General features: G+C 46.3%; 1 protein-coding gene across 1 annotated transcript in view; it reads left to right on the top strand.

Moving 5' to 3' along the window:
- TASOR2 (transcription activation suppressor family member 2) overlaps nt 1-21,923 on the top strand; it is a 45,823-nt gene that overhangs the window by 14,302 nt on the left and 9,598 nt on the right. The window contains 20 exon segments of the mRNA XM_032221079.1: nt 806-906; nt 1,356-1,457; nt 1,660-1,718; nt 2,609-2,681; nt 2,794-2,868; nt 3,632-4,399; nt 8,475-8,637; nt 9,947-10,136; nt 10,138-10,386; nt 10,389-10,542; nt 10,545-10,804; nt 13,531-13,886; nt 15,514-15,678; nt 15,751-15,991; nt 16,998-17,246; nt 17,987-18,701; nt 19,225-19,475; nt 19,633-20,187; nt 20,190-20,651; nt 20,653-20,676. Of these exon segments, the coding sequence (XP_032076970.1) occupies nt 806-906; nt 1,356-1,457; nt 1,660-1,718; nt 2,609-2,681; nt 2,794-2,868; nt 3,632-4,399; nt 8,475-8,637; nt 9,947-10,136; nt 10,138-10,386; nt 10,389-10,542; nt 10,545-10,804; nt 13,531-13,886; nt 15,514-15,678; nt 15,751-15,991; nt 16,998-17,246; nt 17,987-18,701; nt 19,225-19,475; nt 19,633-20,187; nt 20,190-20,651; nt 20,653-20,676 (5,212 nt within the window).

Here is a 21,923-nt window from a genome sequence, read left to right on the forward strand (position 1 = left end):
AGAAGGAATGAAGTGGAAGAGGAGGAGGAGAAGTAAAGGAAGAATGAAGAGGAGAAAGAGAAGAACTATGGGGTCCTTGGTGTTCTCTGAGCTGGGTGGTTTTCTTGCCAATGTTTCATAATGTCAGGGTTCCCAATAGCATCCAAAATTAAATCAGAGTCCGAGGCAAAGGATTCCTCAAAGTCCCAATTGATGAAGAGAGCCACGTTGGCACGTCTGGGAAAACCCGAATCTGAAAGCTTCCCGGTTTCCCTCACCCAGTTGAATGTTCAAGATCTTGCCCCCTCACCCACAAGCCCATCCCATGGTCCAATCTCCCACTGCCACGCTGGCAGCTTCCACCCATCCAGTTCCGGTCAGGTGCAGAGGTGCAAAGACAAAAGATGACCTTGGCTTCCTAGAAAGAATGTTGTTATGGCTACATCGCATCTAACTCCATACAATCTCCCCTCCCATTTTCCCACCATAGAAAATGCATAGTAGAATAATAGAAAGTGTGGCAGGCCAAAGATCCAAAAGAAAAGATGGCTGCAGGCCTGACACATGATCTAACTAACTAACATCATCATCAGAAGAGAGTAGGGTTTGCAAGCCACTTACGTATGAACAGTGAACAAACCCCACCTCCTCCTAATACTGATGATGTTACCTAGTTGGGCCATGAAACATCACCAAGCACCCCAGAAATAAGGGATTGTTCTAGATTCCAGTTCTGGTGATTCTCCAGCTCTTCGGGATGGCCAAAAGGCAACTTTTGAAAGATTGAGATTTCCTAAACTCTTTTTCCCCTATTTTCCTTTCCCAGGCCAGCCAAGCTGGAATTCAAGTATATCGTGCACGTATCTGAATTGCGGAAAAAACTGCCGGAAGCTGCCTTTAAAAAAAACAGTTATTCCAACGATGAAGGTGTGCTGTTCTTTTTTTTTTTTCCTTTTCTTTTTACAAGTTTTATTGCAATTTTTTCCCCCTTTTTTCCCCCAACGTACATACTTTATGGACCGAGTGTTCATCTTATACATCACATTTGAGCCGAGGTGGCGCAGTGGTTAAATGCAGCACTGCGGGCTATTTCAGCTGACTGCTAGTTCTGCAGCTCGGCGGTTCAAATCTCACCGGCTCAAGGTTGACTCAGCCTTCCATCCTTCCGAGGTGGGCAAAATGAGGACCCAGACTGTGGGGGCGATATGCTGACTCTGTAAACCGCTTAGAGAGGGCTGAAAGCCCTATGAAGCGGTATATAAGTCTAACTGCTATTGCTATTGCTATTTATAATCATAGTTCCGTCGTCTTCCAATAGGTGTCTTTTCCTTTTTTTTAAATTTTAAAGTGTTTGTGTGCTTGGTTTTCCCTTGCAGTCTGTTGCCAGCAGTTGTCGTTTCGTTTATACCAAGTGGAAATATTAGACGAGAGTGAACTCAAAGACCAGCTCATTGGGAGCATGAAAGAAAAAAAACCTGGTAAGCTCTTAAGCATCGTCAGAATTCATTAATCTGCTTTTCCAGGAAGTGGCTTTCTTCGGTGCTCTCATTCACCAAAAATGCCCAGCAAAATAGGAATATATTAAAAATTTAGGAAGTCTTCCCCTCCTGGTGATTTACAGCCGCATGAAAAAGTGATTTGCCTCAATCTGTTTTTAGATTTTTTAAAAAATCAGTCCAGACTTTTCAACCTTACAAATAGACGTGGTATTCAGTCGGTTCAAACCGGTAGTGGAAATCGTGAGTTGGCCTGACACCCCTGCCTCGTTCTATGCCGTCCTATTTAGGTTGCTAAAGGTGGAGAAAATGGCATAGCATGTCGTTATATATAATTACAGCATAGCACTGTCACACGCAATATATTTTAATAAGACAAACCACAGCTCGGTGCCTGTGAAAAAAACAGCTATTCTAAATCTGCAGGTGGGCAGCATTCACACACGATGCTAGGCTGTTATTTTAATCAGTTTCTTGAATAAGCCAGGATGCTCTCTTTTTTTGCATTGTACAAAACCAACCACAGGTTTGGAACAGAGCCCCAAACCACATCATAGCTCAATATTCCACATAAAGAAGAAACTCTGAAGTGGAATTCCTAGATTGACGGCTGAACGAAGCCAAACTGAATTAAAGCTGAATTAAGCTAAAGGGCTATTTTTTTCAAAAAAAAACCCAGGTGTGAATTGTACAAAGGGTGTTTGAGATTTGGGGATCAAGCAGGACCAGTCGCCTTCCTAAAGCCACCTGCTTATTCTCCTGGTGGGAAAGCAGCTGGAGCTGTGTGCCAAAACTGCAAACGGTGCAATGCTCATCTGCGCATGCACACATGACCCCCTCCGCGCATGAGTGCGAACCCCCAACGGCAGGGAGGTGGCATTTTGGCCCTGCCCAGGCTCGGTGGGGGGGGGGGTGTTTGAAAACGGCTTCCCCGGGGCCCAGAGATCTACCCTGAAGCCTCCTGGCACCAAAACCGGAACAGGTGTGTGTCTCTCCCACATGTGTGGCACAACCAAAAATCCGCTGGCCGCTGGGAGGCGTGCGCGCGCATGTGGAGCGGAGTTGGGAGACACTGGGCGTGTTTGCTGAGAGGGTTCCGTGTGAAATTCACACACTCTCTGTCTCTGTTATAGGCACTTGTCAAATACCTAAATGACCGCGGAATCCTCCTCTTCCTCACCTCGTCTGCCTTGGCAAAAGAGAAAGGTAAGAAGGGAAACGGAGGTGAGTCTTTAACACACACCGCCCCCCCCTGGAAGATTCAGGTCCAAAAAGGGGAAACACGGCACCCTGATTTCTCTCTTTCTTTTTCCCCCAGACACCGAAGCGAACGATTTGGGCTCCCTTCAAGCTTTGTTTCTGTTTCCATCCCCAGGGCCCAGGCATTTAACAGGTAAAATTTTATCTTTACAAATGCTGGGGAATCACTTCACACACACAAACATACACACACACACACAAACACACATTGTCATTTTTGTCCTGCATTTCCCCCCCCCCCCCTTACGTTTACTTATTTATTTATCTCTTGGAATTGAATTCCACTTTATTATTTTTATAAAGAAGTCAAAGGTGATGAACATACCTAATAATTTCTTTTTTTTGGTTTCTGTTTTCTCCGACAACAACAAAAACAACAATCCTGTGAGGTGGGTTGGATTGAGAGAGAGAGAGAGAGAGAGAGAGAGATTGGTCCAAAGTCACACAGTCAGCTTTCATGACCAAAGTGGAACTAGAACTCACCATCTCCTGGTGATTGGCCCAAAGTCACCCAGCTGGCTTTCATTGCTAAGGTGAAACTAGAATTCACTATCACTTGGTGATTGGTCCAAAGTCCCCCAGCTGGCTTTCGTTGCTAAGGTGAAACTAGAATTCACTATCACCTGGTGATTGGCCCAAAGTCCCCCAGCTGGCTTTCATGCCTGAAGCAAGACTAGGACTCACTTTCTCCTGGTGATTGGCCCAAAGTGACCATGCCTGAAGTAGTACTAGAACTCAACCTCTCCTGGTAGTTGGTCTAGTCACTTAATGGGCCACCTATTTCTCTTACAAAGCAACTCATGGTTGACTAAACAGTGAGAGCTTATTTTATTTATTTTTCTTGCCCACGTTTGAAATCAGTTGCAAATGGCTTTTCTTTTTTCTTGTTTCATCAGCCACAGATTGGAAGGGCGAAGAGGGGAAAAGCGAGTCCCCTCAGGAGCTCCCCCTGATCCTTCCCCTGCTTCGCCGGGCGTTGGCAGGAGCCGCCAAAAACCCGAATCCCAAACAATCCCCTTCTAGCGCTTTGGTCAAACTGCACATCCAGGAATTTGCAGATCTCGATCCGTGCTCGGCGCTGAACTGCGATAACACAGCCGGCCCACCTTTGACTTCCAAACTTTCACCCAAGACCCCTAAGGGGGCCCCCGTAGACGATACGTGCTCCCCGTCTTCGTTTTCCAACTTGGCGTTTTATCTATCGGACCCCGGGAGTTACACGCTGGAGATGGCCTCCGCCACGGCGGCCTGTTTGAAGGGACGCTCTCAGTTGTCCGACGGTTGTGCCGGTTTGTCCGGACCGGAACAAGCTGCTGGAACAGGCAAGGGTCCCTTCGACGGACACGGGCCGAGACGAGACGCCGCGTCAAAAAGCAGCCCGTCCGGAGAACGATCGTTGCAGTGGACGAAAAGGAAATCCAGCCGCATCCTCGGGGCCAGTTCGAAGAAGAAATGGTCGCCTCTGAAGATGTACTGCATCTTGGAGAGCAGCAAGAAGAAGACGAAGGAGAAAAGGAAGAAAAAGAAGAAGAAGAAGAAGAAACTGCCCAAGGAAGTGATGGTGCTGAACATCCCCTTCGTTAAAGATCCTGGGTCCCCAGCAGATCCTAAGAGGCCGACCCTCAAATTAAAAAATATTCTGAATCCGCTGAGAAGGAAGAGAGGTGAGTGTCCCTTCAAATAAGTCTCCAGGTGATCCTCGCGGTTTAATTTTTTTTATCACAGGGAAGTCATAATTTCGGTTGATTATCATTGCCATCCTTTTACGACCCCGTAATCCCTCGCGGGCTGGTTGTGAAGTTGGGGCAACTGAATGCAGCTAGCAGAGTGTTTTAACGGCTGGAACTAATTTCGTTGCATTTAAGTACAAGGAAAATAAAGATTATACTTCTACTTATGCCCTTCCTGTCACCAATGTGGAGTTGTGTTCGGCAGATACATTTTCATTGTGTGCAGAAAGAGAAATATCTGCCTCTACCCAGGATCGAACTGATGGTGAGGCAAGAGGACATTGCGCCACTCCATAATTTCAGCTGATTTGGAAGCTATTATTTTACAGGGTAATCCTCGATTTACAACCAGTCACTTACTGACCAAAATTACAACAGCACTAAAAAAAAAAAAAAGTGGCCCTTAACGCTGCAGCGTTCCCCATGGTCACGTGATCAAAATTCAGATGCTTGACCACTGGCATGTACTTATGACGGTTGTGTCTCGGGGTCACTTTTGAGACCTTCAGACAAGCAAAGTCCATGGGGGGAAGCTGGATTCACTTAAGAACCGTGCAATTGACATCATCGCAGGGATTCGCTTCACAACTGTGGCAAGAAAGGTCGTAAAAATGGGGGGGGGAACTCACTTCATTGTCTTGCTTAGAATTTGGACCTCAGTTGTGATCATAAGGTGAGGACTACTGTGTTCATCTCTAACAGTGTTTCTCAACCTTGGCTACTTGAAGATGTCTGGACCTCAACTCCCAGAATTCCCCAGCCAGCATTCGCTGGCTGGGGAATTCTGGGAGTTGAGGTCCAGACATCTTCAAGTAGCCAAGGTTGAGAAACACTGATCTATAATCTGCTTTTATAATTCTTCACAAGGATGGATTGATTTAATATCCTTCCTGTGGCCTGTTGGCCGCGAACCCTTCCAGCAACCGAATCAGAGGAGGAGGAAGAGGCGTGGGAGTCAGGGTCAGCATCAGGGCAACCTGGGAGCTCCGAGGGGGAAGAGGGAAGGGAGCTGAGAGAGAGACAGACAGACAGACAGAGACAGACAGACAGACAGACAGACAGACAGACGTCCATAAGTCCTCAGATGGAGTCAACAGCCCCCAGGTCTGGAGGTGGCTGATGAGGAAGAGGGGGAACAGTTGGGTCTAGTGCCTGATACGTAGAGGTGTAGAAGGCGGAGAGGAGAGCAGTGGAAATCTATGGGCCGGTCCTCGGGACGGAAGAGCCACCGCTGCTGGAGAAAGCCCCACCCGAGCTCTGGGGATCAAAGGCAGGGGGCGATGATGAGGAGGAGGAAGAGGCGTGGGAGTCAGGGTCAGCATCAGGGCAACCTGGGAGCTCCGAGGGGGAAGAGGGAAGGGAGCTGAGAGAGACAGACAGACAGACAGACGTCCATAAGTCCTCAGATGGAGTCAACAGCTCCCAGGTCTGGAGGTGGCTGTTGAGGTGGCTGTTGAGGAAGAGGGGGAACAGTTGGGTCTAGTGCCTGATACGTAGAGGTGTAGAAGGCGGAGAGGAGACCAGTGGAAATCTATGGGCCGGTCCTCGGGACGGAAGAGCCACCGCTGCTGGAGAAAGCCCCACCCGAGCTCTTGGGATCAAAGGCAGGGGGCGGTGATGAATAGATGGGGCAGACAACTATTCCTCTCCCTGCCGGAGGGACTTGTCAGCCTGTGGCGAGAGAGGAACATTTTGCCGGAGCTGCTAATAAAGGAATCATTGATTTAAACACAGTGGGTTTCTCGTGTTTGGGGAGATGGGCCAGAACAATTCTGTTTAAATCAGGAGAGCTATCCTTTTCCCATCCCCTCCATAACTTTTATGGAAGTAGCCCCTCCCCATTTCAGCCCCATGTCCCCCATCGGCTGTATATTTTGGGGTCAAATTGAGGCAGATACCCAAATACGGCGCAGTAGGCTCGGCAAGAGTCTGGAGTCATATAGTACCGTCAGCCGGGGTGGTTCTCGGTTAACTTTCCTGTGGTTTAGAGTGTTGTGGGGCATCCGACCAGGGTGCCAATGGAAATCCACAAGGCGGTTTAGCACAATAACCGCGTGAATAGTGGTGTCAACTCAGGCAGAGGCTTTACGTTTGTTTGTGGGTTGTGGTTCTTTGTCTCGTTGAATGCAAAAGAAAAAAAAAAGATGCAGTTCTGAAGAAATAAAAAAACCCTGCAGAAGTAGAGTTAAGTGGGAAATACATTCTCTTTCTCTCTCTTTCTCTCCCTCTCATCTATATATCTATCTAATCTGTATATCTATATATCTATATCCATCCCCCCACCTATTCGTATCCATATCTATCTATCTATCTATCTATCTATCTCTATCTATCTATCTATCTATCTATCTATCATCTATCTATCTATCATCTATCTATATATATGTGTGTTTTTTTTATTTGTGCTGTTAAATAAATAAAGGGAGACTAGTAAAGATCTATTTAAAGCTATATAGCTCTCATCAGCTAGCCATACCCTTACTGGGATTCGAACCTGTGCTGTATTGCATCTTAGGCAAACATCTTAGCCATTAAGCCACAGGTCTCCTCCTTATCAACTGAAGCCAGGGAAGAAGGTATATATTTAGAGTCACAACCCCTGGTAAGCCCCAATTATGGGAGGAAGCTAACTGCTTCCATCATCTGTCAATCGGCTCGTCCCAAGAGTCCATCACGACAGAAACCCAATATTTTTACTGTTGCCTTTGTTATATTTGTGTAGTAATACTATTTGACTAGTATTTGCTATACTAGTCTCCCTTTATTTATTTATCAGCACAAATAAAAAAAAAACACAATTGGGTTTCTGTCGTGATGGACTCTTGTGACGAGCCGATTGACAGATGATGGAAGCAGTTAGCTTCCTCCCATAATTGGGGCTTACCAGGGGTTGTGACACTATATATATATCTGTGTGTGTGTGTGTGTTTGTGTGTGTTGTATTTGTGCTGATAAATAAATAAAGGGAGACTAGTATAGATCTATTTCAAGCTATTTAGCTCTTATCAGCTAGCCATACCCTTACTGGGATTCGAATATAATATATATATTATATCTCCTGTATATCTATTGTATATCTAAGTGATATATCCATCCATCCATCCATCCATCCATCCATCCATCCATCCATCCATCCATCCATCTATCCATCCATAGCTATATACAGTATATCTACTGTATATCCACTGTATATTTAAACAATATATCCATCTGTCCATATCCATATCTAATCTACATACAGTATATCTATTGTATATCTAAATGATGTATCCATTCATCCATCTATCCATATCTAATCTATATACAATATATACTGTATAACTAAATGATATATGCATCCATCCATCCATATTCATATCTAATCTATATACAGTATATCTACTTTATATCTAAACAAGGACTGCCTTTAATCCTTTGTGCTGTGCCATCACCAGAAAGCCAAGGTACTCATTGTGTTTCACTTAGCAGTTGCTTCACTTAATGACCAAGTTGCCCACCCCAATTGTGGCCGCTAGCAGTAGCAATAGCAGTTAGACTTATATACCGCTTCATAGGGCTTTCAGCCCCCTCTAAGCGGTTTACAGAGTCAGCATATTGCCTCCAACAACAATCCGGGTCCTCATTTCGCCCACCTCGGAAGGATGGAAGGCTGAGTCAACCCTGAGCCGGTGAGATTAGAACCGCTGAACTGCAGATAACAGTCAGCTGAAGTGGCCTGCAGTACTGCACCCTAACCACTGCGCCACCTCGGCTCTTTTTAAGTGAGGACCACCTATAAATCCTTTGTGCTGTGCAAATAAGTAGTTTAATAAGGGTGGTTTGGAGAGCTCAATTTTTTATGCTTCTCTTGATGCCGCTGGCGTAGTACTTCCTGGGTTTCACTTAGCGACTGAAGGGCCACGTTGCCGGTCCCAATTGTGGTCACTAAGCAAGGATGGCTTATAAATCCTTTGTGTTGTGCCACCCGCCATCAAAACCATCTCCCTCATTGGTTTGTTGTCTCTGGCAGGGGCGGAAGTTTTGTCTGCAGAATTCATTCAAGGACCGAGGAGCGTTTCGCTTGAGGGAGCCCCAGAGTCTTCGGCAGGACCCGCCACGGAGGAAAAGAAACCCCGGCTGAACATGGCCGTAAAAGTGAAGAATGGGGACAAAAACGGACACCAAAGAACCAAGTAAGATGATTCAGATACGGAAACCCTAGCTGGATTTTAAAAATGAAAATTTTGCTTCCTTTCCTTCTCATACCTTCTGCTGGTTTTTTAAAAAAAATTCTAATTCAATTCTAATAAAATTTTAATTCTAATTTAATTCTAATTCTAATACAATTCTAATTCTAATACAATTCTAATTAAAATACAATTCTAATTATGATTCTAATTCAATTCTAACTCTAATAATTCTAATTCAATTCTAATTCTGATTCTAATAATTCTAATTCAATTATAATCATAATACAATTCTAATTCTTACAATTTTAATTCTAATACAATTCTAATTCTAATAATTCTAATACAATTCTAATTCTAATAATTCTAATACAATTCTAATTCTAATTCAATTCTAATTATAATTATAATGATTCTAATTCAATTCTAATTATAATGATTCTAATTCAATTCTAACTAATAATTCTAATACAATTTTAATTAATACAATTCTAATTATAATGATTCTAATTCAATTCTAATTATAATACAATTCTAATTCTTACAATTTTAATTCTAATACAATTCTAATTATAATGATTCTAATTCAATTCTAATTCTAATACAATTCTAATTCTAATGATTCTAATTCAAGTCTAATTCTAATGATTCTAATACAATTTTAATTCTAATACAATTCTAATTAGTGATTCTAATTCAATTCTAACTCTAATAATTCTAATTCAATTCTAATTCTGATTCTAATTCTATTATGATTCTAATTCAATTCTAATAAAATTTTAATTCTAATTTAATTCTAATTCTAATACAATTCTAATTCTAATGATTCTAATACAATTCTAATTCTAATACAATTCTAATTCTAATGATTCTAATACAATTCTAATTCTAATACAATTCTAATTCTTATGATTCTAATTCTAATTCTAATACAATTCTAATTCTAATGATTCTAATAAAATTCTAATTCTAATGATTCTAATACAATTCTAATAATACAATTCTAATTATAATGATTATAATTTATTCTGATTCTAATACAATTCTAATTATAATGATATAATTCAATTCTAACTAATGATTATAATTCAATTCTAATTCTGATTCTAATAATTCTAATTCTAATACAATTCTAATTCTAATAATTCTATTCATGCCTGCCCTCTTGTTTTTGCTTTCCCAGCTCCTTAGATTTATCTACATGGACTCGATCCAGCTGAACAAATCCACCTAGCGTTATCTTGGGTGTTCATGATCAGATTAAAACCAAACATGTTCGCGTCCGTCCCTAATATTTTTGTCTCTCCTTGCACAGCTCCAAGGAAAAACATCCACGACGTTTCTTCGGAAAGCAAAGGACTGAGGCTGCCTCTACAGAAAAGGACATGGTTACTCTGGACGCCCATCGGATGCCCTCCAGAGGGGAAGAGTGTGATTCCCACGCGTTGAACCTGTTGGCCGATTTAGCACTGAGCTCCTGTAACTCTCCCTTGGACGGGAACAATCGAGAGGACTTCGTCCGTGTTCCGTCCATCCTGGGAACATCGCCTGCCCCGTGGGAAATTTTTGCACAAATCGTCAGATCACGAATATCACAGGGCTACCATGAAACGGAAAAGCGCTTTCCTGCCAGGACAGCCGCCCCGATCGCCCCTTTGGCCCGCCAAGGATAAGGACGGGCCTTGAACGCTAAGGACCGAAGCGGCATGAATCCCGTCAAAAAGAAAAAGGCAAGGATCAACCTCGCCAAAACTTCTCTGGCCCTTCCAAACGAGACCGGGGATCTGTCAGACTCGAGCGCCATCATTTCCTTAGAGCACTCATACGCCTCTCCCATCTCCGAGACGCCCCCAAAAGCAACGCCGCCTTCTCCCAACTCGAACGGGGTGAAGCAGGATAAACCGGGTCCATTGGTTGGAAAGTGCTTCCTTTCCAGCACCAGCAGAATTGGTGCCGACCGACAAGCCAGTTACGAACCATTTTATCGCCCGCTCGCTCTACCATCCTGGCCAACCGGCTGAAGGAGGAGTTCGCCACCAGTCGGCAAGTGACATCTTGCGACAAAACTGTCCAAGTTACTCTCCAGTGGGAGGCAAAATATGTCTTTGACTTAGATAGCAAATATACAAATGATTCCTTAGAAAAAACCATCATACGGGCAGTACACGGGTAAGTGAGGCTCTCATAAACTAAATACTGGTGTGGTTTGGGAATAAATGAGTTTATTTTTTGGGTTCAAAATCAGATTCTGGTTGTTTTCCCAAAATTGGTTCTGACTGAGGCTTTCCCAAAAAGCATAAATTAAAGTCCTGTTCCTGATAAAACCCCTTTTATTAAACAAATGTGAATTCCTCTCATTCATATTCAGCAAAGGCCTGGCAAACAATCTTTCAAAAGAGTATTTATGACCACAGACCTTATCTAGCTTGGAAAGCTGCCATGTAAATATTGTCCAAATGAGGTGCTGTGCAAGGAAAGGCTGGGCACAGAGTCTCTGGGATTCACGGACAGATCTTCACACTCCTGAAACAAACTAACAAATGAATTGTTTCCTGCAAACTCCACTCCCCGTTCGTTCCTCTTTTGTTTCCTATGGGAGGGGCCAATCCCCGTCCACCTGACACTTTACTCCCAAGTCGACCCTGATTTCTGAGCTGTTCTTTTCTTCTGGCAACTCTGCGCATGCGCACTGGGAAAAGGCTCCCCCTGTTCCTCTGCCTCACTGCTGTCTAGCTCCGGAGGCACCTGATCATGGCCCTCTCTGCCTCTGACGCAGAGCCCTCCTCCAAGCCTTCCCCAGCCTCCAGGACTGGCCCATGTTCCCCTCCCCCCCAACCCACAACACAAATCAATTTTGGAATTGAACTGATGGATCTGGAATTTTGTTTGACCGGTTAGCCAAAACTTTGATCCGGCAAACGCTTCCAGCTGTAAAGATGCCAATTCTTTGCTGGCATTTTCTAACAGAATCAACTGCAAAATCGACTTGCTACAGGTAGTCCTCGACTTACAACGGTTCATTTAGTGACTGGTTACAACCGCACTGAAAAAAAAGATTTATGGCTATTTTTCCCCACTTAACAACCGTTGCAGCATCCCCATGATCACGGGATCAAAATTCAGACACTCAGCAACTGACATATTTATGACAGTTGTCATAAGAGCCGAGGTGGTGCAGTGGTTAGGGTACAGTACTGCAGGCCACTTCAGCTGACTGTTATCTGCAGTTCAGCGGTTCTAATCTCACCGGCTCAAGGTTGACTCAGCCTTCCATCCTTCCGAGGTGGGTGAAATGTGGACCCAGACTGTGGGGGAGCGATTTGCTGACTCTGTAACCGCTTAGAGAGGGCTGAAAGCCCTATGAAGCGGTATATAAGTCTAACTGCTATTGCTATTGCTAGTGTCCTGGGGTCATGTGGCCCCCTTTTACAACCTTCTGACAGACAAAGTAATGGGGAAGCCAGATTCACTTAAGAACTTCACAACTAAAGTGATTTGCTTAACACCTGTGGCAAGAAAGGTCATAATATGGCATGAAACTCACTTAAAAACTGCCTTGCTTGGCAATGGAAATTTTGGGCTCAATTGTGGTCGTAAGTCGAGGACTGCCTGTGTACTATGGGTGGGAAGTGAGAGATATCGACGGACATTACTGCTGGTCAAAAATAAGTCCATTTTTTTTGCCTGCCGTAGGAGATTCTCTCAAAGGTTTGGCTGAAGTGAAGATATACTATGTCTGCAGCATTCCCTGACTCTACTAAGCTAGTAATTGAGTTGAAAGCAATAAGATTACTCTAGTAGAGGGGTGTCAAACTCAATTTCACTGAGGGCCGCATCAGGGCTTTGGTTGATCTTGGGGAGCATAGCCGACTGGGTGGATATGACCAACTAGGTGGGCGTGGTCAGCTTGATGCCACTCACTGGGCCATGGCCAACTGGGTGGGGGTGGCCAGCTTGACACACCCACCAAACTGCTGGCATGTTTCCTCTTCCACTGGGTAGACCTAGCTGAAGCCACATTGGCCCGATTTTTCCTCTTCGCATTGGGTAGACCGGGCCCTGCCGGAGAGCACACAGTGTGACTATTTTGAGACAACCCAAGAGCAAAATACAGTAAACAGGTTTTGTCTTTCAAATAGTTTATCTACAAGGAATATATATATATATATATATATATATATATATATATATATATATATATATATACACACACACATACATACATACACATACACACACACATACATACATACACACATACACATACATACATACATACACATACTAGACAAAAGCCAGGCAATCAATCATCAACTACAGCATGGAAGCACACACGGAAACAGAGATATGTCCCAATATGGGTTGTCTTATAATACCAGCCTATCAAAGTGGTAAAGAGTCAAATAACCTTGCTAACTCATTACTACCATTGTATCATCATTAGAGTATTACAGCATACAGCAGTTGGTCCACTATTAAATCATCATTACCTTGACAGGCTGATGAGACACGGGCCAGCCCTCATATTTTCCCAACACGGCCCCGTGGGCTGGATCTGGCCCGTGGGCCTTGCATTTGATACTCCTGGTCTAGTACAATTGGTTTGCGCTGAATAAACTGAATAAAAGAGTTGGAAGGGATCTTATGAGGTCTTCTAGTCCAGCCCCCCTGCTCAAGCAGGTGGACCCTACACAACTTGTTATAAACCTCCAGGGTTGGAAACAGCCACAACTTCTGGAGGCAAGCCATTCCACCGGTTCACTGTTCTCGCGGTCGAGAAATTCTTCCCGGTTGCTTCTCTCCTCGATTTGTTTTCCGACTCTCGCGGGCCCCCCGGTTGCGAAGCCGAGTGACGAGCACGTTAAACCGCAAACCCAATTCCCGCTTTCCTTGCTCCAGGCCCTGGACGGAAGCCTCTCGGACGACCTGGAAGAGATGAAGCTCATCCTCCATATGTGGGTGGCACTGTTTTACGGCAAACCGGCCCCAACCCTGACAGTACGAAAAGTGGTGGAGCACCGAAACCCGGCCAAGTACGTCTCCCTGAACAGCCTGGTGGAGCCCTTGGAGTTCCTTGGTGATGGTGGCGAGCCTTATGTGCTGGAGGAACGCCTCGCGGCTTCTCTCCCCAAAACTGTCCAGAGACCTGCCGAAGGAGGGGAAGACGGATCGGTTTCTCCTCCCGAGAAGCTACTCCCGGGCAGCGAACTGTCCGCATACCAACTCCTTAGAGGACGAGAGTCCTCTGACAGAACTTGAAGCAACAAAGGACCTGCCTGAGAAGGAAGGACCGTCTCCTCCTCCAAAGTCCATTGACGAGGTAAGGTTTTGGTGGGCCCCGTAGAGGCAATGGACGCCTCCTGTTCAAGGGATGCTGGTTGGGCCCCAATGGGGGAGGGAAGATTGGCAGATCACGGTTGAATCGTGGGGTCCGTGGTTGATCTCTGAGCTGGTTTCCTTGCAGATGTCTCGTGACCCCAACTAGATAATGTTGTCAGGGCTAAGAGGGTATTGGCTTTATGGAGTGGAGGTAAAGGAGAAGGGGAGGAAGAAGAGGAAGGAAGGGGCAGAGGAGAGAGAAAGAAGAGAAGGAGAAAGGAAGGGGAAGAGGAGAAAGGAAGTGGAAGAGGAAGAGAGGAAGTGGAGGAGAAAGAATGGGGAGGAGGCAGAGGGGGGAGGAGAGGTGGAGGAATGGGGAGGAGGAGGAGAAAGAGGAGATGGAGAAAGGAAGGAGAGGAGGAGAAAGGAAGGGAAGGAGGCAGAGCAGAGAAGGAGGAGAAAAGAGGGGAGGAAGAGAAGGAAATGGAGAGGAGGAAAGGAGAGGAAGGGGAGGAGGAAGAGAAGGTGAAAGGAAGGGGGAAGAGGAGAAAGAAGAAGAAAGAAAGGGGGAGGAGGAAAAAATGAAGGAGGAGGAGGAAGGAAGGGTGGAGGAAGGGGAGGAGGAAGAGAAAGGAAGGGAGAAGAGGGAGGAGGAAGAGAAGGAGAAAGGAAGGGGAGGAAGAGAAAGAGGTAGGAGGAGGAAAAAAACGGGTGGAGGAAAGGGAGGAGCAAGAGGAGAAGGAGAAAGGAAGGGGAAGGGGAAGAAGAGAAAGGATGGGGAGGAGGAAGAGGGGGGAGGAGGAAGAGGGGGGAGGAGAGGGTGGAGGAGGGGAGGAGGAAGAGGAGAAGGAGAAAGGAAGGGTGAAGAAAAAGAAAGAGAGGAGGAAGAGGAGGAGAAAGGATGGGGAGGAGGCAGAGGCAGTGGAGGAAAGGGAGGAAAAAGGAGAAAGGAAGGGGGGAGGAAGGAGGAGAAAAAAGGGAGGGGGAAGAGGAGAAGGAGAGAGGGTGGCAGAGGAGGAGGGAAACGGAGGGAGGGATTCCAGTCCCAATTATGGTCGTAAGTCGAGTCCTACCTCTATGTTCCTATGCTAGCAATAACTTGTGGCTTTAAAAAACCCGTAGAGATTTTTTGCTAAACTCCTTTGTCCGTCTGCAAATCTGAAAGGTGGATTATTTTTCTTCCAGGCGGTCGAAGCAGAGCCCAAGGAACAAACCTCACTTCACCCTGTGCTTCCTGTTGAAACCCCGCCTGGGGCTGACGAACGTGGGAACCCTCCGATCTCCTCAAACCAAGACGGACAGAAATCAAGAGACAATGTTGGTTGAAAACTCCACAAAATGAGGCATCCGTGCCTTCGGGACCTCCGGGGGGTACAAGAAACCAAGAGCCTGATGCAAGCACCAAAGTTGCCGTTGCGGTACCAAAGAGGGGATCTGACATTGGGTCTTCTTCTTCAGAAGAAGTGAAGAAGGACAACCTGCCAGTTGGTGGTCCCAACCCAGGAACGTTGAAAGGAGAGGGGTTGAAAGCAGATGTGGAGTCTCGGGAGCCCAGTAATCCAGGAAACGGAGTGGGAAACCAGCCCAGGCTCCGTACGGAGGAGGGAGATGGAGAAAGCGTGACTTGGGATCCGTTGATCTGTGGCTCCCCAAAAGCAACGAAGATGACATGGAAGTCCGAGATATGGATCTGGTTTCAGAGGATGAGGAAGATCCTCCTGCAGAGCGGTGAGACAGGAAGAGAAGAACAGATGGTATGATTGATGACAAGTCATCTGAACAAGGTCCTCTCCCATCTAGGGCATCATCCCCAGATGCCTCGCCTGGGCATCCGACAGAATTCCCGAGTGTCCAAGAAGCTGAGGTACGACTGTCCTCAAGTTCGGTCCCTCAGCAGAAGATCTCGGGCCATCCAGTGACTGTTGATGAAAAGATGGTTGGATCAACCACAAGCTCTGTATCTCCAAGTCAAATGGGGTTGATGGATACGGTCCCTCAGCAGAAGATCTCGGGCCATCCAGTGACTATTGATGAAAAGATGGTTGGATCAACCACAAGCTCTGTATCTCCAAGTCAATGGGGTGATGGATAAGGTCCCTCAGCAGAAGATCTCATCCAATCCAGTTACTGTTGATGAAAAGATGGTTGGATCAACCTCAAGTTCTGTATCTCCAAGTCAAATGAGATTGATGGATACAGTCCCTCAGCAGAAGATCTTGGGCCTCCAGTGACTGTTGATGAAAATATGGTTGGATCAACCTCAGTTCTGTAACTCCAAGTCAAATGAGTTGATCGATACGTCCCTCAGCAGGAGATCTCGGGCCATCCAGTGGCTGTTGATGAAAAGATGGCTGGATCAACCTCAAGTTCTGTATCTCCAAACCAAATGGGGTTGATGGATACGGTCCCTCAGCAGAAGATCTCATCCAATCCAGTGACTGTTGATGAAAAGATGGTTGGATCAACCTCAAGTTCTGTACCTCCAAGTCAAATGAGGTTGATGGATATGGTCCCTCAGCAGAAGATCTCGGGCCATCCAGTGACTGTTGATGAAAAGATGGTTGGATCAACCTCAAGATTCTGTATCTCCAAGTCAAATGGGGTTGAGGATACAGTCTCTCAGCAGAAGATCTCAGGCCATCCAGTAACGGTTGATGAAAAGATGGTTGGATCAACCTCAGGTTCTGTATCTCCAAAGTCAAATGGGGTTGATGGATACAGTCCCTCAGCAGAAGATCTCGGGCCATCCAGTGACTGTTGATGAAAAGATGGTTGGATCAACCTCAAGTTCTGTATCTCCAAGTCAAATGGGGTTGATGGATACGGTCCCTCAGCAGGATATCTCGGGCCATCCAGTGACTGTTGATGAAAAGATGGCTGGATCAACCTCAAGTTCTGTATCTCCAAACCAAATGAGATTGATGGATACAGTCCCTCAGCAGAAGATCTTGGGCATCCAGTGACTGTTGATGAAAAGATGGTTGGATCAACCTCAAGTTCTGTAAACTCCAAGTCAAATGAGGTTGATCGATACGGTCCCTCAGCAGGAGATCTCGGGCCATCCAGTGGCTGTTGATGAAAAAATGGCTGGATCAACCTCAAGTTCTGTATCTCCAAACCAAATGGGGTTGATGGATACGGTCCCTCAGCAGAAGATCTCATCCAATCCAGTGACTGTTGATGAAAAGATGGTTGGATCAACCTCAAGTTCTGTACCTCCAAGTCAAATGAGGTTGATGGATATGGTCCCTCAGCAGAAGATCTCGGGCCATCCAGTGACTGTTGATGAAAAGATGGTTGGATCAACCTCAAGTTCTGTATCTCCAAGTCAAATGGGGTTGATGGATACAGTCTCTCAAGCAGAAGATCTCAGGCCATCCAGTAACTGTTGATGAAAAGATGGTTGGATCAACCTCAGGTTCTGTATCTCCAAGTCAAATGGGGTTGATGGATACAGTCCCTCAGCAGAAGATCTTGGGCCATCCAGTGACTGTTGATGAAAAGATGGCTGGATCAACCTCAAGTTCTGTATCTCCAAACCAAATGGGGTTGATGGATACGGTCCCCTCAGCAGGAGATCTCGGGCCATCCAGTGACTGTTGATGAAAGATGGTTGGATCAACCTCAAGTTCTGTATCTCCAAACCAAATGGGGTTGATGGATACAGTCCCTCAGCAGAAGAGATCTCATCCAATCCAGTTACTGTTGATGAAAAGATGGTTGGATCAACCTCAAGTTCTTTATCTCCAAGTCAAATGAGGTTGATGGATACAGTCCCTCAGCAGAAGATCTCGGGCCACCCAGTGACTGTTGATGAAAAGATGGTTGGATCAGCCACGGATCCCACGTCTCCAAAACAGACAGACGAGGTGGAGAACTCGTGCGACGAAGCTATCTTAGCCGATTCAGCATCCACCGAAGCTTCCAGAGACTTCCCAAATGCTCGAACAACTCCAGAGGGAGCCTTACAAAGTCCACAAGAATCGCAGAAAGTCTAGGGTTTCTAACCAAGTTGATATGGTTGACCTTCCCTCAGTTTCCTCAGGAAGACAGTGGGATCCATTCGCCCTGTCTGCCTTCATGGCAGCCTAGTCCTGTCCATCAAGGAGCATCTGATGAAGAACCACCAAGGATCCCGGAAGACCGTCCTGATAACCACCTGTATCCCTTTTTTCAAAATCCGATGGGTTTGATTGAAGATATTTCTCAGGACAGTACAGACTTCACGGATTCAGCTGTGCAGCTTTGCGAACCAAACGACAGCTTGTGTGTGAACCTGTGTGTACCAAACAGTGTATCAACTCGGCAGGAATCGGTGGAAAACCAAGACAGATCTGTTGCATTTGCTCAATATCTTCCGCTCGCCAAAGAAACGGTTCTGGTTGAAAGTCCTGAAGGAGACCATCCAGCTAGTCCTGTCCATCAGGAAATTTCCGATGAAGCTGCAACGTTGCAGGACGATTCTGGGGCCCAGCTGGATTTGCTTGAGGGTTTCTCCATTCCCAACAAAAGGATTGTCAAGTTTCCAACATCACCCAACAGACGATGTTTTGGGGGCCAGTTAATGAACAGCTTGCAGAGTTCGATTCGGTCACTCAGGAGGAACCGCAAGATCAATCAGGGAGAAAAAAATCCGGGTGGATTCTCAGCCCGCAACAGAATACCCGAGCTTGGAGTCACCCGCTGCGGAATCGGAGATGTCCTTCAAGAGCGAAACGTGTTTGGATCAAGAGAATCTTGGAGACTCTTCTGCAAGAGAAGAAGAAGAAGCGGTCCCCGATGATGGCATTGAAAAACCAACTGCTAACACGACCGCTGTAGCTGAAGAGGTCCAGGTTTAATGAATGAATTGGTAGACACGGTGTGTTTCCAGGGTAGCTCAGAGTGAAGAAATGAGGGCTCCAAAGAGCTTCGGTTGGATTGATTCAGCCCTGCTGGAGTGCGTGACACCCGCCGTGAGTGATGATGAGGGTTGCCCAACTGGTCAGCAGTCCCATGCAGATGTAAAATGGGCTGAGGGACGTTTAGAAGAGAGTTCCAGCTTTGATGACCAAGAAGAAGACTTACAAGCCAGAGTAGAAGGACGAGGAGAGTCATGTTCCCCATTGAACGAGAAACACGACCTCCGATCCAGGAGATGTTTCTGAAAAAGGAAATGATGCTACCTCAGCTGCCACGGGGATCTTCTCAAGTGGTGGGACAAGTCAAGCAGAGCTGGACACAACCAGCCCAAAAAAAGCAAATGTTCATGGCTCGAAACTATTGAGTCACCAGATGACTACAGTGCAAACGTGGATGACTACGACGTGTCTACTTTGGAGAAAGTTGGGCAGACAGAGGCTAGTCCAGAAGAACCTATCTGCAACAGAGAAGATTGTTCTAGAGGAGAGAATGTGGGCAACTCATCCTTTGTCCAAGCAAAATGTCAGGAGGACTCTTGGCAGAAGAACCTGGTTCTTTGGTTGACCGAGATTCAAATGAAGGTTCCAGAGGATCGTGAAGAGAAGCGAAAGAAGAAGCAAGGGGTGCGTGGGAAAACTTGAAGACCCTCTACGTGATGAAAGGACAGAGATGTCCATCAGTTCTTCAGGCACGGACACAGACTCGGAAGATGAATCTCGGATGGTTGGACGGTGGCCAAGATCCCTGTGTAGATTGGTATACCACAAGAACATTTGAGAGTTGGTATCAACCAAGACTCAGGGCCTCCCGAGCGTTGAATCCGAGTTAACCCCTAGTTCAGTTCCTGGGAACGAGACTTGTAAAGATGGAGATTGGGTGTCCTCAGAAGCTAGTCAGAAGACATCAGATGCCGGGTCCATGAAACGCAACGTTCCTTTGGGTTTAAAAAAAGGTTGCTTGTGGTCTGGTGACATGGACCGTAAGCCTCAGCCCTTCAAGGATTATATCAATTTCTCTGTCACCAAGAAGCACAAGGAGAAAAGCAGGACTTTCCACTCATTCTCCAAAGAGCACCACCCTTTTTCCAGAGATTTGGGGTCCATCAACTCCTGGAGCAAGAACTGGGGTCTTCTGAATGACCCGATTCAGAACATTTTAGACGTGGAGTCCTTGCGGTTCCACTGCAGGATCCAGGCGCTCCTGAAAAGATCGCAACGTTCTACCTCCCGCGTTCTTCCCAGCAAGAAGGTCCCATCGCAAGGGATAGCGGAAGGGTTGTCCGCCGGAACGGTCTCGGAAGGGACAATTGCTAGGTTTCCCACCAGGAGCAAAAGTCCACTACTGGTCACCGTCGTCAACCAAATCCGCGGACTAGGTGCCGAAACGATGACATCTACGACCAGTTTCCAGCCAGCCTGCATCCCTCTGCCCCAGCCATTGCGTCAAGGAGCCGAGGTGGACTCGGTCCGAAGTATCCCTTCCCTTCTTCGCATCTCCAGAAACTGACCCACCCTACGCGGAACAGTTTTTCCCGGGATATCTCGTCCGTACTCGAAGAGTTTGCAGAGTTCAGCAGGGTGATGACCTTGGAGAGCTCACGGACGCGCACCCTGGATAGAGACCCCACAGCTACCTCAGAAAAGGCGAGCAAAATACAGTATCCACCTCGACCTCCCACGCCGCTCGTCTATGAGGATCTTCTCACCGAGCTGCGCAACGCACTACATTTCCAGCTGACAAATGTGGCCCACGAAGCGTGCCGGAAACCCTTCTCGTTCTACTTGATGGAAACGGAGGACAGACCCGTTCTTCAGGAGAGTAAAGGTAGGATTTGAGGGTGTTTGTGTGAAAGGGGAGGGGTCTCGGGGTCCCTGGGAGGCAAGAGGGCTGCTTCAGAATGGTTGCGGCATGGTTGAAAGGATGGGTCACTCGGGATTGCTGTCATGTTAGAGTTTCTCAAACATGTCCCTTGAAGATGGATGACTACAACTCCCAGAATTCCTCAGCCAACATTTGTAAATTCCAACGTGCAAAATTTCAAGCTAGCATTGCTGGACAGGAGGCTGTGAATTCTGGGAGTTGAAGTCCACTCATCTCAAAGCATGCTGACTGGGGAATTCTGGGAGTTGAAGTCCATGAGTCTTAAAGCGTACTGGCTGTGAATTCTGGGAGTTGAAGTCCACTCATCTCAAAGCATGCTGGCTGGGGAATTCTGGGAGTTGAAGTCCGCCCGTCTTAAAGCTGCTGGCTGGGGAATTCTGGGAGTTGAAGTCCGCCCGCCTTAAAGCATCTGACTGGGGAATTCTGGGAGTTGAAGTCCGCCCATCTTAAAGCATGCTGACTGGGGAATTCTGGGAGTTGAAGTCCTTGCGTCTTAAAGCATACTGGCTGGGGAATTCTGGGAGTTGAAGTCCACTCATCTCAAAGCATGCTGATTGGGGAATTCTGGGAGTTGAAGTCCTTGCGTCTTAAAGCATGCTGGCTGGGGAATTCTGGGAGTTGAAGTCCGCCCGCCTTAAAGCATGCTGACTGGGGAATTCTGGGAGTTGAAGTCCGCCCGTCTTAAAGCATGCTGGCTGGGGAATTCTGGGAGTTGAAGTCCACCCATCTCAAAGCATGCTGGCTGGACTTCATCTCCCACAATTCCCCAGCCTCCTGGTTGAGGAATTCTGGGAGTTGAAGTCCAGCAATGCTAGCTTGAAATTCTGCAAGCTGGAATTTACAAATGCTGGCTGAGGAATTCTGGGAGTTGTAGTCCACCCATCTTGAAAGAGGCTGGCTGGGGAATTCTGGGAGTTGAAGTCTGCGTGTCTTAAAGCATGCTGGCTAGGGAATTCTGGGAGTTGGAGTCCACCCATACTAGAGTTGCCATGGTTGAGAACACTGCCATAAAACTATCATTTCCAAACAAGAAGCTAATTTCTCTGTTTGTTTATCTTCTGCCTTTCCATCCCTTCATTTATGAGGCCGGCATCAAAGGCATTTGAGTTCTTTGGATACGCATAATATGCTCTGGTTGTTGGTGTGTGTGTGGTGTGTTCAAAATATATATTGAATATTTTAAGAGAAAA

The sequence above is a fragment of the Thamnophis elegans genome, chromosome 7 (genome assembly GCF_009769535.1).
Source record: "Thamnophis elegans isolate rThaEle1 chromosome 7, rThaEle1.pri, whole genome shotgun sequence".
Lineage (NCBI taxonomy): Eukaryota > Metazoa > Chordata > Lepidosauria > Squamata > Colubridae > Thamnophis > Thamnophis elegans.